General features: G+C 45.2%; 1 protein-coding gene across 1 annotated transcript in view; it reads right to left on the bottom strand.

Annotated features, from left to right (window-relative positions):
• The window catches only part of arhgap35a (Rho GTPase activating protein 35a), a 59,301-nt gene that overhangs the window by 11,040 nt on the left and 34,321 nt on the right, over positions 1–13,940 (bottom strand). The window contains exons 2-3 of the mRNA XM_076736120.1: positions 5,594–9,443; positions 288–429 (exon numbers count right to left, since the gene is read on the bottom strand). Of these exons, the coding sequence (XP_076592235.1) occupies positions 288–429; positions 5,594–9,331 (3,880 nt within the window). The 5' untranslated portion in view covers positions 9,332–9,443. The remainder of the gene's footprint in view (positions 1–287; positions 430–5,593; positions 9,444–13,940) is intronic.

Below are 13,940 nucleotides of genomic sequence, written 5' to 3'. Positions count from 1 at the left end.
AAGGCTGTGATTTAAGGAGGACGGCAGAATCACACACTCTTACCGGTGAAGACCACAGTACATAACAATCCCACCGGGGAGGAGGATTAAGATAAGGGAAAAAATGCAGGGAAAAAGGCGAGATCAAAGGAGGCAGGTATAGCACACTCAGAGGCAGAATGGATCCTTTGAAATCATTTTAAAACAGTTAATACGTAAATGAGGGAAAACGACAGCTGGCACGGCTCCCGACCGGCCGCCATTAAGCATCTGTACTCTATATTACGGAGAGAAAAGCAGATTCTTACCTGTTGTTTCAATGAAACGGATGCACTTCTCAATGAAGACTGGTATTGGCCTCTCGAGGCTGACCACGGAAGCCAGTGGCATGCCAAAGTAGTTGCTTTCAATGGGTTTGGAGATGGAATGCCTGGGTTTGGGTCGCGGTTTCTGGAAAAAACAATATTGAGACCAGATTGACGGATCGCTCAAGAGGAAAAGAAAAATCGACTTTATTTGAAATGGACTGACGGTGACGCTGCTGACACAGGAACACATTTCCAAAATGACACTGAGCCTTGAAATGACTTGATTTAGATGGAAAAGCCCATGCTCTTATTTTAAAGTGTATTTTTATGATAGAATCTACTCGAGCGAAAAGATGAACACACACCCATCCTGCACATTCCTGCAAACCTTAAACTGATAAGTAATCACACATTCCTGTCTTGAACCCTGTTCTGTGCAAAGGGAGATATCCATCAGTTCCTTCATCGCTCCGGTCTCGCCATCCTTACCCTCCTTCCTCTCTCTCTGTCCACCGCACTGCAGCTCTCAGATAATCAAACTCTTATTCATGGTTTAATTACTTTGCAACTCTCCTGTTATTCTCCCGTTAAGAGACCTCTAATACACTCCTGCAACATTGTCTGCCTGACTCCGTATGCCGCGGCATCAGCAGTAATTGTACTGTGCTCTAATGGTGTTCAGTGGGAATGTTTTGAAGGCCCCTGAGGCCTGGATCTCTAGTAAGTCTGTCAGCCCCCTGAGGCTCCACCCTGGCAGGCAGGGTGGTGAGGCAGGGATGCATGGTTGGCTGGGCACATACAGACTGTGGGAGCAGTGCAGGCCTGACAGACAGACACAGGGAAGGAGCAGAGGAGTGCTCATTAGAGAGAAGGAGCCCGGCGTGCCCTCTGCTCCAGATACTGGCCTCGCTGCACTCCACCAAACATTTTCGATACCATATATGTACACACTCACTCACAGCAGAAGGCTGAAACACTAATTAAGACTGAGCAGATCACCTGGGCTTTTTTCTGCACTGCCTGGTGTTTGAACATTTAGTGATTTTATTCTGTTGTTTATATTTTATTCGGCCCAATAGTTCAAAAGTTATTGTCTTTCATTAGGCTTCCAGCTGAAAGTACCTGAAAAATGCATCTGAAGGCAATATTACTGGCCAATATGTGGTTATCAAAGATGAATCATTACCAGCGAGCACGTTAGGAGATACCTAAACGAGTAAAGTGCAGCATTTTGCTATAGGACCATATATGAACCTGTTTACCTGTGGAATGTTCCAAACGGGTGTGTTTGGAACATTCCACGACCTATCGCAGTCTTTTGTTGCTCCTGTGCCAACTTGTTTGAAACATGTTGCTGCATTAAATTCAAACTAAGCATACATTTATTTAAAAAATCAATGAAGTTGAGGAGGTAACAATAACTGTGTTGTTATACTGTTTTTAATTGAGTATATGTCAAAGAGGATCTCATTCTGTTTATTTATGTTTTACACAGCGTCCCGACTTTTGAATTTCAATTACAGTTTGATTTTTTTTTGTTATAGTTATAATTAAAAAGAACCTATGTTGTTCTCAAGTATTCATATCGCTATTAGCTTGAAAGATCCAGTATCACTCAGGCTCTTCTATCTCGGGTAAACTGTCGAAAAAGGGCACTGTTGCTACTTCATCTGTCAACTGGGCGCTCAAGCGTCAGGAAAACAAAATGTCAAAGATAACTTGGCAACACTGACTGGTTTACTGGAAGAGTCTGCACTTCATTCAGCGAGGCTCCCCCTCGAGATGCTGAGGAAGACTCAGTGCTGAACATCTATGTTCAATGACTGCAGACTTTTCCCAGCAAGTCAATAATTGCTGCCCGGTTATCTCTCTGTTATAAGCCCCACACGAGCTGATTCCTAACTGGAATTCCTTCACTTATCATTCCCAGCTACCTCCCACGCTGCCCTGCCTGACACTCGCCATCCAGACGCCCTTATATTTGTGGCTACGTCGAATATAAACCTGATGTATGTATTCATGCGTTGACCCACATGAGGCTTTAACTGAATTAAAGGGGTAAGTGATAATAGACGTGACTGTCGTGAAGCGACAACAGCCTCTGTGGTAGCAGAGCTATGCTGTCATAACTCACTGCCAGCTTGGGTTTTGTAGCTCCAAGTAGCAGCTCATAATTTATTTGTGTCCTATCACACTGACTGTGTTGTATATCTGTGCCCTATCTCAGTTTAGCAGACTGTCTCTATGCTCTCCCCCCTCCTCTCCTCCACACACTTTTCTCTCTCACTGTCTTCTCTCCCTGCAGTTTTGCCTTCTGGCCACTCCTTTTAGTTGCTGACTGAGACAGGATATGTTGCCAGCGCTGAGAAGACAAAACAGACCTCTACCACAAAAGACAAACAAAACACATCCTTAATAATAACATGCAGACACCATGGTGAGCGTTTACATACGCAGCACGCCGAAAGCCGCAATACGAAAAGAAATAAAAAGTCCTTTCAGTTCCATCATAACTCTTATTTCTCTCCGGCTCTGTTTCATTTTCTTTCTGCGGTTGTGTTTTCTTGTGTTCTTTGATTGTCTCCCTCCCTCGTATTTCTTGTATGAGGACACTAGACTGGAACTAGGTGACTGAGGAATTTGAAGCATTCCTCTTGCTGGCTGAGGAGGTTTGAAAAAAGCTGCAGGAGAGAGAGAAGAAACGTTTCCGGCCCCTCGCTGAGGGAGGGTGGGTGGGTTGGAGACACAGTTGGTCATTGCCTGGGGTAAAGTGGGTTTTAAAATGGACTAAGAGTCTAGTTTCAATTATTTGTTCCTATCCGTCATGACTCAGAGTGGTAGACAGTACCCTAAGGCTCTGACCAGGAAAGTGTTTACACTGCATAAACCCAAACCTTCACCCTAAAACCAACTGACAGTCTGACTTAGTGTGAACGCAGACAAGCCAGTAACAGGAACGTTTGGTTCTATATCAACCCAGCCTCCCTCTATACGATACAGCTGATGACCAAATAACAGTCAGTCATCCAGAGGGGATTTCAGGCTGCAGCAGACTGAAAATGGACTCTGATCTTTGAGACAGCTGCTTGGAAAACAGTTGATGGAATTTGATCACTTTGTTACAAACACAATTAAGCCCTAATGGTCTCCAATGTGGACATCCAGACCCCAGACCTGCTGTAGGGCCCAAATCTGAGGCACTAATTACAGTAATGATGGCGACACCAATCTAAATTTTGCTGGCTTCAATTTTCTTTATGATATGTTTTGAACTATGCAGGTTTATAGTGTGCCATGTGACACCATATTGATCCGACCTGCCCCCCTCTGAGGGCAGAGTCTAAAGGGTCGGGTTAAAGTCAGAGCTGCTGGAGCTTGCATACATGGAGCTTGAACTGGGCTGTCGTTCTGCACACTTTTTTGCTTTTTCAGAAGGACAAATGGCACTGACTGCACTATGAGCTAAGTCAGTTGGTTCACAAAGGAAAGAATGTAGCTTTGGCAGTTAGGAGCTATGTGAGAAGACAGCCTTCACACAGGTTCTTGGACATCACAGCTGAGTGTGTGAAAACATTAATCATCCCCCTCCTGTTCCACCCTACTGACAGCCATGGTAATTATCACAGGCACACAAGCACAACATAAGCAGCTGTAACTCCAGTTCAGCTGGCACTTCTGTACCACACCATGTGTGTGAGCGTACAGCATACCAGTCAGATAAGAAGCCTAACAGTGTAAGGTCAAAAGTGTCGTGACAACATGTGTGACGGACAAGCACAGGAATGAACAGGAGAGGGGGAGAGAGAAGTTGAGGAAACAAAGGAGATCCTGCATGTGAAAAAAAAAGTAGAAAAACAGACAGGAAAGAGAGATATGAGGAGAGCATAATGGGGAGTGAGAGAGAGAAAGAGTGTGACAAGAATGCGAGAAGCAGAAAGTATGAATCAGCAAGAAGAGAAGACAAGTACAGTGAATAAGAGAGAACGAAAGGAAGCAAGCAAAGAAAGTCAAACTGACAGGGAAGAAATGGAGTTTTAGGAACAAGCTGACCAGCCTTGGCACATACTTCACTGCAGTAGCACAACAACGAACAGTAGACTGCCTTAACTAGATGATGCTGATGCCAATCACTAGATCACTAACGGCATGATGTGGTGCACCCTCTGACTGCTAAGTTGTAAACAACATATAGCCATACTACAAGTGAGGCTGACAGCAAGATGACTGCAAAACCGGGTTTGGTAAACTATGCTCAAAGAGTGAAGGATTTACTTACTTATCAGTTTATTTTTTGGTTTGTTAGCACTACTGTTTCCTGAACGGCAGGGATGTTTACAGCTAATGCTAATTTGCTGCTATATAACATTAGTTTGAATTCCTCCTCATACACTGTTAAAGCGAGACTTGTAAGATAGATGTTGATGCTTTCAAAATCTGGCCAAAATGACAAACATTACTGTGCCAGCCAATATATAATGGGAAACATGATGCAGCCAAGCAGACATACACATGTGCACAAACAGATAACAGCACAGTATACTGTGGCTCTGTCTCTATTCATTAAGAGTTTCTGCTTTCTGGTATAAAAGTTCACTGACTGGAGTTTGTCTCTTTTTCCTCTGATGATCTGGCTAGTTTAGTGAGTTCTCACAGAGCGGTCAGGAAAAAAAATGTCAGACATGCCTTCAGAGGAAATGCTTTCACTGAGCAAAACTGCAGAAAGTACACAGATTATACTGAACTCATTAGTTATTCTTTGACTTTAGTGGTAAACAGCCATCCGCCACAGCAAACAGGTGTTGAATTTCAGCCAAGAACTAATTATACTGAGTAATATGAACATTTTATCCATCTGGTGTTTAAAAGAAATACATGCACATGCACACTGCAGACAAAGTGGCATAAGTGCACAGAATCCTGTATTACTGAATTAGTTATTAGATACAACCTACAGTAAGTGTTCTGCGCAAAAATGTAATTTCAACTATTTAAACAAGTGATATTTTCCCTGCCAAAATACTTTTCAATTAACAGGATATTTTAAGCTTTGGTTGAGAAAACTCTCAATATTGAATAAGTGAAGTACTTCTGCCATGGATGTGTTCCAAAATAAAGATGCAACATTTTGTGGTAACACTTGTTAAATGCTGTATTTGGGAATAGTTTAATTAACTAATTAAATTCAAATGTTCTCAATTTCAGATTTAACACTTTTTTTTTTTTTTCACTTAACATAGGCATATTAGAAAACTTAACCCATATGTCACTCATATTTAGTTAAAACAGATGGTTGCAAAAACACTAACCTTTGTATTCCTACGTAGGCTCTTAAGAATATTTCTCCTTTTGGGGTCCTCACTTTCCTCCATGGAGTTGTCCTTTTGGGCTCCTCCCTCGTCCTGGCTAGCCTTCGGCGGACCCCCCATCTCGTCATCGCTGCCTATAGAGAAGCTTGTTCTAAAACTGCTGAACTTGCCAAGCCGTTTGGATCTGTCTCTGTAAAGCTTAGGCTTTACCCCAATGGCGGACAACTTTCTCCTGCGCTCCAGTGAGCTGCTATCAGCCTCACTATCTGACCCATTCCCCCCAGCACTCCCGTTGGAGTGCCCTTTGTTGGCATTGCGGATGGTGATAATCTTGCCCTGTGTGCTGTCATGAGGGACAGAGTAAATATTCTCCTCTTCTGTGGGTCTAGGTTTGCTCACAGCATCCATGGGCTCAGCATAGTCTGAGGGGTCATAGCCACCATCGCTACCTGGAGCCCAGGTGACAGCTTGGGGCAAAGAGCGGCGGTTGGTGCCACCCTGCTGGTCCATGTAGGGGCCTAGGTTAACTTTACGAACAGGCTTGGGCTTCACTTGTGGAGGGACCTTGTTGTTCAGCTTGCTCTCAAAAGTGCTAAGCTCAGAAATAACAGAGAAGGTATCACTTGAATCCAGATCTGGCAGCTTGAAGCTGCCCAGGTGGGAACTGAGACTGCCATCCTCCCTCAGGGTAGGGTAAGGCGGTGATGGGTCGATATCGTCCTCTGAGTCCATAAGAGTGTTAACTGGACTAGGAGAGCCACAGCGAGGGCTTATGCTCTCATTGGTACATGCCTCAGCAACATTATCATACATGTGAGTAGCCTCAACAATGGTTCGCTTCTCTACCACTTCTTTGAGAAACGGTTGGAAAAGGTCTATCTTATGAAGGCCCCCAACTACCCCACCATGTCCACATATTATTGTATTAAACCTTGCCTCTATTTCATGTGCCAGTTCCTCTCCCTGACTGACCTGCTCCTTAGCTGATTCTGAGTCTGACAGCTCCATCTGACTCTCCCCTACTGCTAGCAACTGAACTGGGATGATGTCTTGGACTTCACACAGGAAAGCACATAATGTCTCCATAGAGGCCTTGCGGCGAGCAGAGTAAACTGCTATGTAGCCGTGGACCAGCCTGGTCTTGCGGAGGGAGAATGATGAATGAAAGGAGAGCAGTGACAGCTCAATATTTTGCCTCTGACCTCCTATACTGAAATCCAACAAAACGGATGTGCCACTGCTGAGGCTGGAAGCAGGACGACAATGCTGAGGCAACAGGAAGGGAGCAAGGAGCTGGTCTAGGTCATATGTGTCTCCACACATCAAGCACATGACTATCCTCAAGTCTGCCTCTAGTGCTGGTTGTGACTGAGAGTCTCTGAGGGCAGAGGATGGATGCGCTAAGGGAGGGGAACTGCTCCCCATGCTTCTACGTGATTCTAAGAGGCCCTTCAGCATCTGGTTGATTTGCTTCTCACTGACATTGCGCCCATAGCCCATACCCGGAGAGGCAGGGTCTAGGTAGGCACACTGCAGCTTTCCAGCCACCTGCTGCCCTTGTTGAATAAGAGTCTGAGCTGTCTCCCCCCCAATATCCCCTATGGATCCCACCCCCCTCTTGGTGACCAGAAGGAGGGACAGCGGGAGTTGGGATAAGCTGTTTTCCCTTTCCCTTCTGCTTATAGTTGACTCCCTAAGCCTCTCTAAACTCTCAACAACATAGGAGAGGGATTCCTTTGAGTTGTACAAACACAGGCAACCGTGGGGTGTAAAGGTTGGTGTGTGGAATGAATTGACTGGAAGACGTACATTGCCCTCTATGGGGCGAAGGGCTAGCTCGTACATCTTGCCATCTAACACGTACCGGTCGTCACTAGTGCACAAGGCCCTTATCTCATTTGCCATCTCTCTGGCTAGCCCATCTTTCCCTAAGATGACAAGATTTATCCGTTCAGCCCTCCCCCCATCCAGTCTTGAACTGTCTGATGATGGGTAGCGTGTAGGAAATCTGGAGGCCAGTATCTGCTCTAACTTACTGTCCACACAGTGGGGGCTGTTAGGACAGGTGTCCTTTGTGGGGTGGTACACAAAGTGGATATGTTTCAATACCAGGGCATCCCTTTCTGCCTGCAACTTCTGCAGTGCTTTAAACCTTTGCTCCTCACCCAACACCTCCTGAATGGCTCCCATTTTCTCTTTACTAGGCTTTGCATCCACTTCCAGCTCATAGAAGAGCTCAGAGTATTCAAGAAGCAGTTCCTGAAAGTCCTCTTTGGCTCGGTCAATGATTTCCTTCTGGTGTTTGTTGTAGATATCCAGATATTCAGCCTCATCCAACCATTGGTAGAAGTCTTCATTCATGATGAAGCTTCTGGCTTCCTCCCAGGGTTTCCCTGGTGTGATGAAAGGAGAGACACTTAGCTTCTCCTTGAACTCCCATCTCATCTCAGCCCGTTTGCGCTCATTCCTTAGCTGTTCCAGGTGGGTCTCATAGATAGCTTCAGCTGCAGGGGTCTCCAGTAGGTCCTGGGGGATTCGATCATCCTCCATGTTATCAATGTGTGGTGTCGTTTCCCAAGGGGTGTCATCTAGCACTACAAACCATTGAGAGAAATCTCTCTTTGTCTCTAGGACTTTCTGAACTCCAGACCAGCTCAGGTGATCTATCTCGTCCAACTCTGGTAAGAGTACAGACAGAGCCTGTGGTAGTGTACTTAGATAGGCCTTCCTACGTTTCTCTATATGCTCTTGTTTAAGTCTATGCACATGCTGCTGGAAGAGCTTCTTGGCTTTAGCTGTACCCTCAAGGAAAACATAGTCCTTGTACTCAGGGGCAGACTGCATGCGGCGACTGACAGTGGGCCATGTCTCATTGTGGTTTTTCACAATTCGGTTGACCAGCCACTCATAGCGGTCTTTGGCTGAGGCAATCTGTTGACTCTGCTGTTTCAGTGCCTCAAAGTAAGGGATAATTTTGGGCTTTCCCCTACTCTTGTCTATTAGCTGAACCAGTGTAAGAAAGGCTAGGTCAACATTGACATTAGAGCGTGCTGATGTTTCTACCACCTGTAGGTTCTTCTTGGCTAGGGCAAAGGTGTGTGAGTCTTTAATATAGCGCTCAACTCCTTCATCACATTTGGTGAGAACCAGTACCACAGGCTTCTTCGTTTTGGCTAGCTGGTTGTACAGGTTGGTAACAAACTTCATCTGGTCCTCAAAGCTACGGTTCATACCCCTGCTAACATCCACACAGAGTAAGAAGCCATCCACCATGAGCTTGCCTTCAGGCATCTGTTTCTGCTCAAAGTCCTGCTCCAGTCCCAGCTGATCTGTGCAAAAGTACATCAGCTTCTCAGCCGAAGCCAGCTTGGTGGAAGCCGCCCTCTTGATGTAAGGCTGGAGTGCCGTGCTTCGGTGTGGCTGAAATGTCTGATCATCAATGAACTCTGTCTGCTCCACCACATTCATACGGCATTCTGGCCCCTCCTCCATTGTCCGCCCAGCCTCTCCCCAGAACAGGAAGTGGTCATTGTTCACCACACGGCCTCCAAAGTCACTGGTACTGAGAACAGAGGTGTGGTCTAGGTAGAAGTCATCTGCACTTGGCCGAACAAAGCGGTTACACAGGCAGGACTTGCCCACACCACATTGGCCTTTCTCCTTCTCTGTGCCGGACAGCCCAACCACGACCAGGTTGTAGGTGGGTGCCCGGACATCTTGCTTTTTGGCCATCATCATCGCTGGCAGAGGCTCATCCTGCCATGCTGGCCGCTAGCTCTAGGGAGAGGAGAAGGCTGCCAAAGCAGGAGGGTTTCCATGCAAGAGGATCTCACTGGGCTGGGGTCTGGCCCTGCATAAGAGAGAGAGAGAGAGAGAGAGAGAGAGAGAGAGAGAGAGAGAGAGAGAGAGAGAATGGGGAGATACAATTAATCAAGAGAAATACAAAGAAAAAAAAAACATTTCAATGACAGGCTTTATTATTAGAGAGCTATTGTGTCTCTCATCTAAATTCCTGCTGTGTGCCTATGTGCTGTTAATAATGTTTAATCTGTGATCCTATTTCTCCACTGAATGTTTCCTGAAAAGATTGAGGTCAGTGGCAAAGCTGCTGGAAAGCTGCACATTACTTAACCCAGCTGTACCCAGTAAAAGGCAATTTTTCCAATTTAACACATTTAAGCTTTATATTGCCAGGACTTTGCCGCTAACACTGGTGCCTTCCACATTTCATTCATATGTTTGCAGAAACTCAATATGTGCTTTGGCTTATCATCTGACATCTAACAGTATGGTTGCTCGTCTCACTGCCATCAACAGTAGAATAAAGTTATTTGGGGTTTACCATTGCAGAAAACAGACATATGAATGTGCACATAAACACAGGCAGTACCATATACTGGTGAAAACAGGCTCAGTAAGCTATGTGCACCCCAAATGAAAGACACACACACAAGAAGATGAAAGCAGATAAGTGTTCCAGAGCTAAAGTTACTAATTGGCCAACTAGGGAAAGCCATCTGCATTTTAAAAGGCTGCACTGCCTGTTGGCTGACTCGTCTCCATCAAAAACATGTTTTCCTATGTTTCTCACCAAACAGCACTCTGCAAACAGATCAGAGTTGGCTGATGTACCATCACTAATGTCTCTACATATTTATCTACATTGGACGCAACAAATTGGTGTGGTGCTGTCTAGAAATAGCACATACACTTGCATAGTGGCTTGGTTGACTGGCCAGTCTCAGCATAATTTATTCCATCAGTAGATCAGACATAAAAATAATGAGCGAGAGGATGGGGGATCGGGGATGCTTTTAATGGAACAGCCCTGTTTGACAGCACAATTTGTAAGGAACAAAAATCTTCCAAGACAGCCAGCACACAGACTTGCAGTATAAGACCACGCCCTCCATGTCATAACTGAGGCATTAATGTAGTAAAACAGACATTAAAACCACTATTAATCACGAAGAGCTCTTTTGACAGAGAGCACAAAAGCAGACAAAGCCTTCATTGCTGCTGAATTAGAGTTTGTCAGACAACGGAGAGCTGAGGATGCACAAAGATGAACTTCAAAGTCCAAAGCTGCTACACCAGAGGGGTAGACAATGAAAAGGAAACGGTGGGAGGAGTAAGAAACTCACTACAGGGGAACACAGTGGAGATTAAAAGCACCCTCACACCTGCCATGTATTGACTACTGCATACTGTATATTTCTGAGTTTATTTAAAAAGCTGAGTGCTACTAATCGAAGTTCAAAGACGGCAAAGCCTTGAAATCCTGAGTTTCACAAAAGCAAATTCCAATCAGGCTGTGAATTAACATTACAGGAGTCAAGACCTCCCCAGTGCTGCACCAGGTGTACAACCAAGTGCCAGCAGAAAAAGGAATCAATATCAAAAAGAATGTCTTGTGTTTTGATATTTGTGGAAGAAACGTGCATGAAAAATGTATCAAGGCACGCCGAGATAGACTCAGTCCATGTAATAATAAGGTGGTGTGTGTGTTGTGCTCAGCCAGGCTTGCAGGTCGATACACCAGTATAGGTATATGCCCAGGGAATTATGGTTAATTCATGGTCCTCTCTTTCCGAAACTCTGTTGTAAGTATGTTTACTGCATACCTGTGTGCTTGTTGTGTGTGTGTGTATATGTGTGTGTGTGTGTGTGTGTGTGTGTGTGTGTGTGTGTGCGTGTGTATATGAGATTTCTTTTGTGTACACCCCCATCTGTCTCAAGTTTGTGATCACTGAACACAGTCTATACAGCCTTCACTAGATGAGAAGAAATGCAGGTGTGGTATCTATAGAGCTCGTGTCAGCAGGTTAAGGGTGCACCAGTGTCCTGACCTAATCATGTTCAAATTACAGAGCAGACAGCCTCAACTACAATCGGCCACAAATTGCATGACCTGCTGCACCTGGATATGGTCCAGTAGCTACACAGAACATGTATCCAGCCAGCTAATTTTTTATATATACTGCATCTACACAATCCCTTCCTGCATACCCACTGACCAGGTTCACAGGCATAAAAATGTGAGGTGGCATGTGAAATCCATTCAATAAAAATGTGCCGCAGAGCCAATTCATTAATTAATCTATCGTTTAAATTTACTGATATTGCAATTATGTGGGCCAGATGTGATTTAATGTATTTTAAATTGTATATATTTCCTTTTGGAGGTCAGCCAAAAGGGATTTAAGGAAGGTTTGTGAGCTCTGCTATTGCAAAGGTTGCTGTGAGCTGCATCTCTGCACAGAGTAAACTGTTGTGACATAGTTGAAGTAGCTGCCTACTGAGCTGACAGAGGGTGTTACATACAGATAAGTATGACAGCCATGGTATAGACCCACATTAGCACAAATGACCTACATGAGCTTACACTTAAAAAGGCAACATCCTGTGTAACATCCTGGTGGTCATCGAGTCGTGTGTGAACTAAGTCACGTTTGTGACCAGTTGTGAGTGTCTGGATTAACTAAAGTCCCTGTGGATCTTGAGGCTGGCCAGGCTCAACACTCTCACAGATGCATTTGCAAACATCTGCTTCACTGACCCCACCTATCTTTTTCCAAGAATGCGTCTATGTGTGCACGGCTTATGTGAATTTGCAAGTTCATACACATTTTGTGACAGTCAGCTAACACACTCACTGCGGCAGAGTGCATGTTAGGTGTGTGTGTGTGTGTGTGTGTGTGTGTGTGTGTGTGTGTGTGTGTGTGTGTGTGTCTCTGTGTGAGAAAGAGCTATGGTTTTTTTTTGCTATAATCTCAAAAGGCATGGCAAACAAAGGAGACCTAATGCCATTTTTTTTCCCTTTTTCTAGTCTGTCAGATTGACATGTCAATGCGAGAAGCAAGCACATGGCTCAGAATCCAGTCTTAAGTGATGTGAGAATGTGAAGATTTAGCAGCAGCTCATAATGGAAGAAAATAAAACGCCTCATGAGACTGACTGCCGTGCCCGAACTGACAGAAACATAGAATATATATGACATTACAACTGCACAATTCAACTTGTCTCAACAGCCTGTCTACTGGCAGTCTAAGTGCAGCATTTCATACACAATGGATCCAGTCATTTAGGGAATACATTTCCTCTTTCCGCAGACCTATAAAGCCACCACTGCATGAGCTCAACTAGCCTGAGTGCAGCAGTTCAGTTGTCAAGCAGTCAGGCAGACAGTCAGTCAGTCTCCCAGTTTATCCTGAGGCCTGGTGTCTGGTGCGCATGTCCAGCCACATACCGCTTACTCGCGGCCTATGGCTGTTTAGGGCTGAGGCACAGATAGGTTAGGGCCTGTGTCGCATCTTTGTCTGACCCCTAAACATGAGGGTAAGCAGAAAAGGAGAGGGAGAGAGAGAGCAGGAGGAGGAAGAGATGCAGGAAGGAGTGGAAGGCACTGGGGGAGGAGACAGAGGGTGAGAAGTTAGTGCACATGCAGAGGATGGGGGTATAGAGAAGAATGGTATGACGGGAGGGGGAGAGAGGTCAGTGGCCTGGGTCATGTGAGCCGCACATTGGAATCCCCTCAGGGAAGAGGGGCCAGGGTGTGGTGAGGCCTGGATGAGTTAAGGGTCAGGGTTTGACCCGTCACATCACTCTCCCCCCTGCCTAATCGCAAACAGCATTACAAGCAGGACATACCCAAATGCCACGTCTCAATTTCCTTGTTGCATTTTCTGCTTCCGTTCTCTTGCAAGCACTGAGCAATCTATCTAATCTCACAGTCAAAACACACATAACACAGCAATCTCGCCTCGACTGAGCCAGCACCCTTCTAGGTCACTGACTGTCTCAAGGAAAATAGAAGCCAAGGAAGATAGGATGCATCTGTAGGGTACTGGAGTGCAGCCTGAAGCTAATGCTAGGGCGGCAAGGCGTGAAGTTCATCATAACACGTGCTACAAGGGGCAGCAGGGAAGAGGCTGTGTTCATTGCCCATGAGGAAAGACCATGCAGCCTTCACGGGGTGGATGCATTCCTTTCATTACAGAGCAAAGAACAGCCAGTATCACTCAGGAATTTGAAGTAATTGTCAGTCAGGCATGTTTTGATGCACCGTATCGTGTTGACGAGACACTTCAGTCTAAACGCAGAGTGAACATGGAGTGAGTGAGATAACAGGATCTGAGGGAAACCCAAGTGAAGAAAAGAACAACACAGATCCCAAAAAGTTCAGACTCTGTGTGAAACAAATAAAACAGAATGTGATCATTTGCTCATCCTTTTTGACATATACTCAACTGAAAACAGTACAAAGACAATACATTTAATATGTTACCTCATCGACTTCATTGGTTTTTGTAAGTATATGCTTATTGTGAATTTGATGCCAGCAACA

This window comes from Chaetodon auriga, chromosome 7, assembly GCF_051107435.1.
Source record: "Chaetodon auriga isolate fChaAug3 chromosome 7, fChaAug3.hap1, whole genome shotgun sequence".
Lineage (NCBI taxonomy): Eukaryota > Metazoa > Chordata > Actinopteri > Chaetodontiformes > Chaetodontidae > Chaetodon > Chaetodon auriga.
This window is presented reverse-complemented; position numbering and strand designations above follow the sequence as displayed.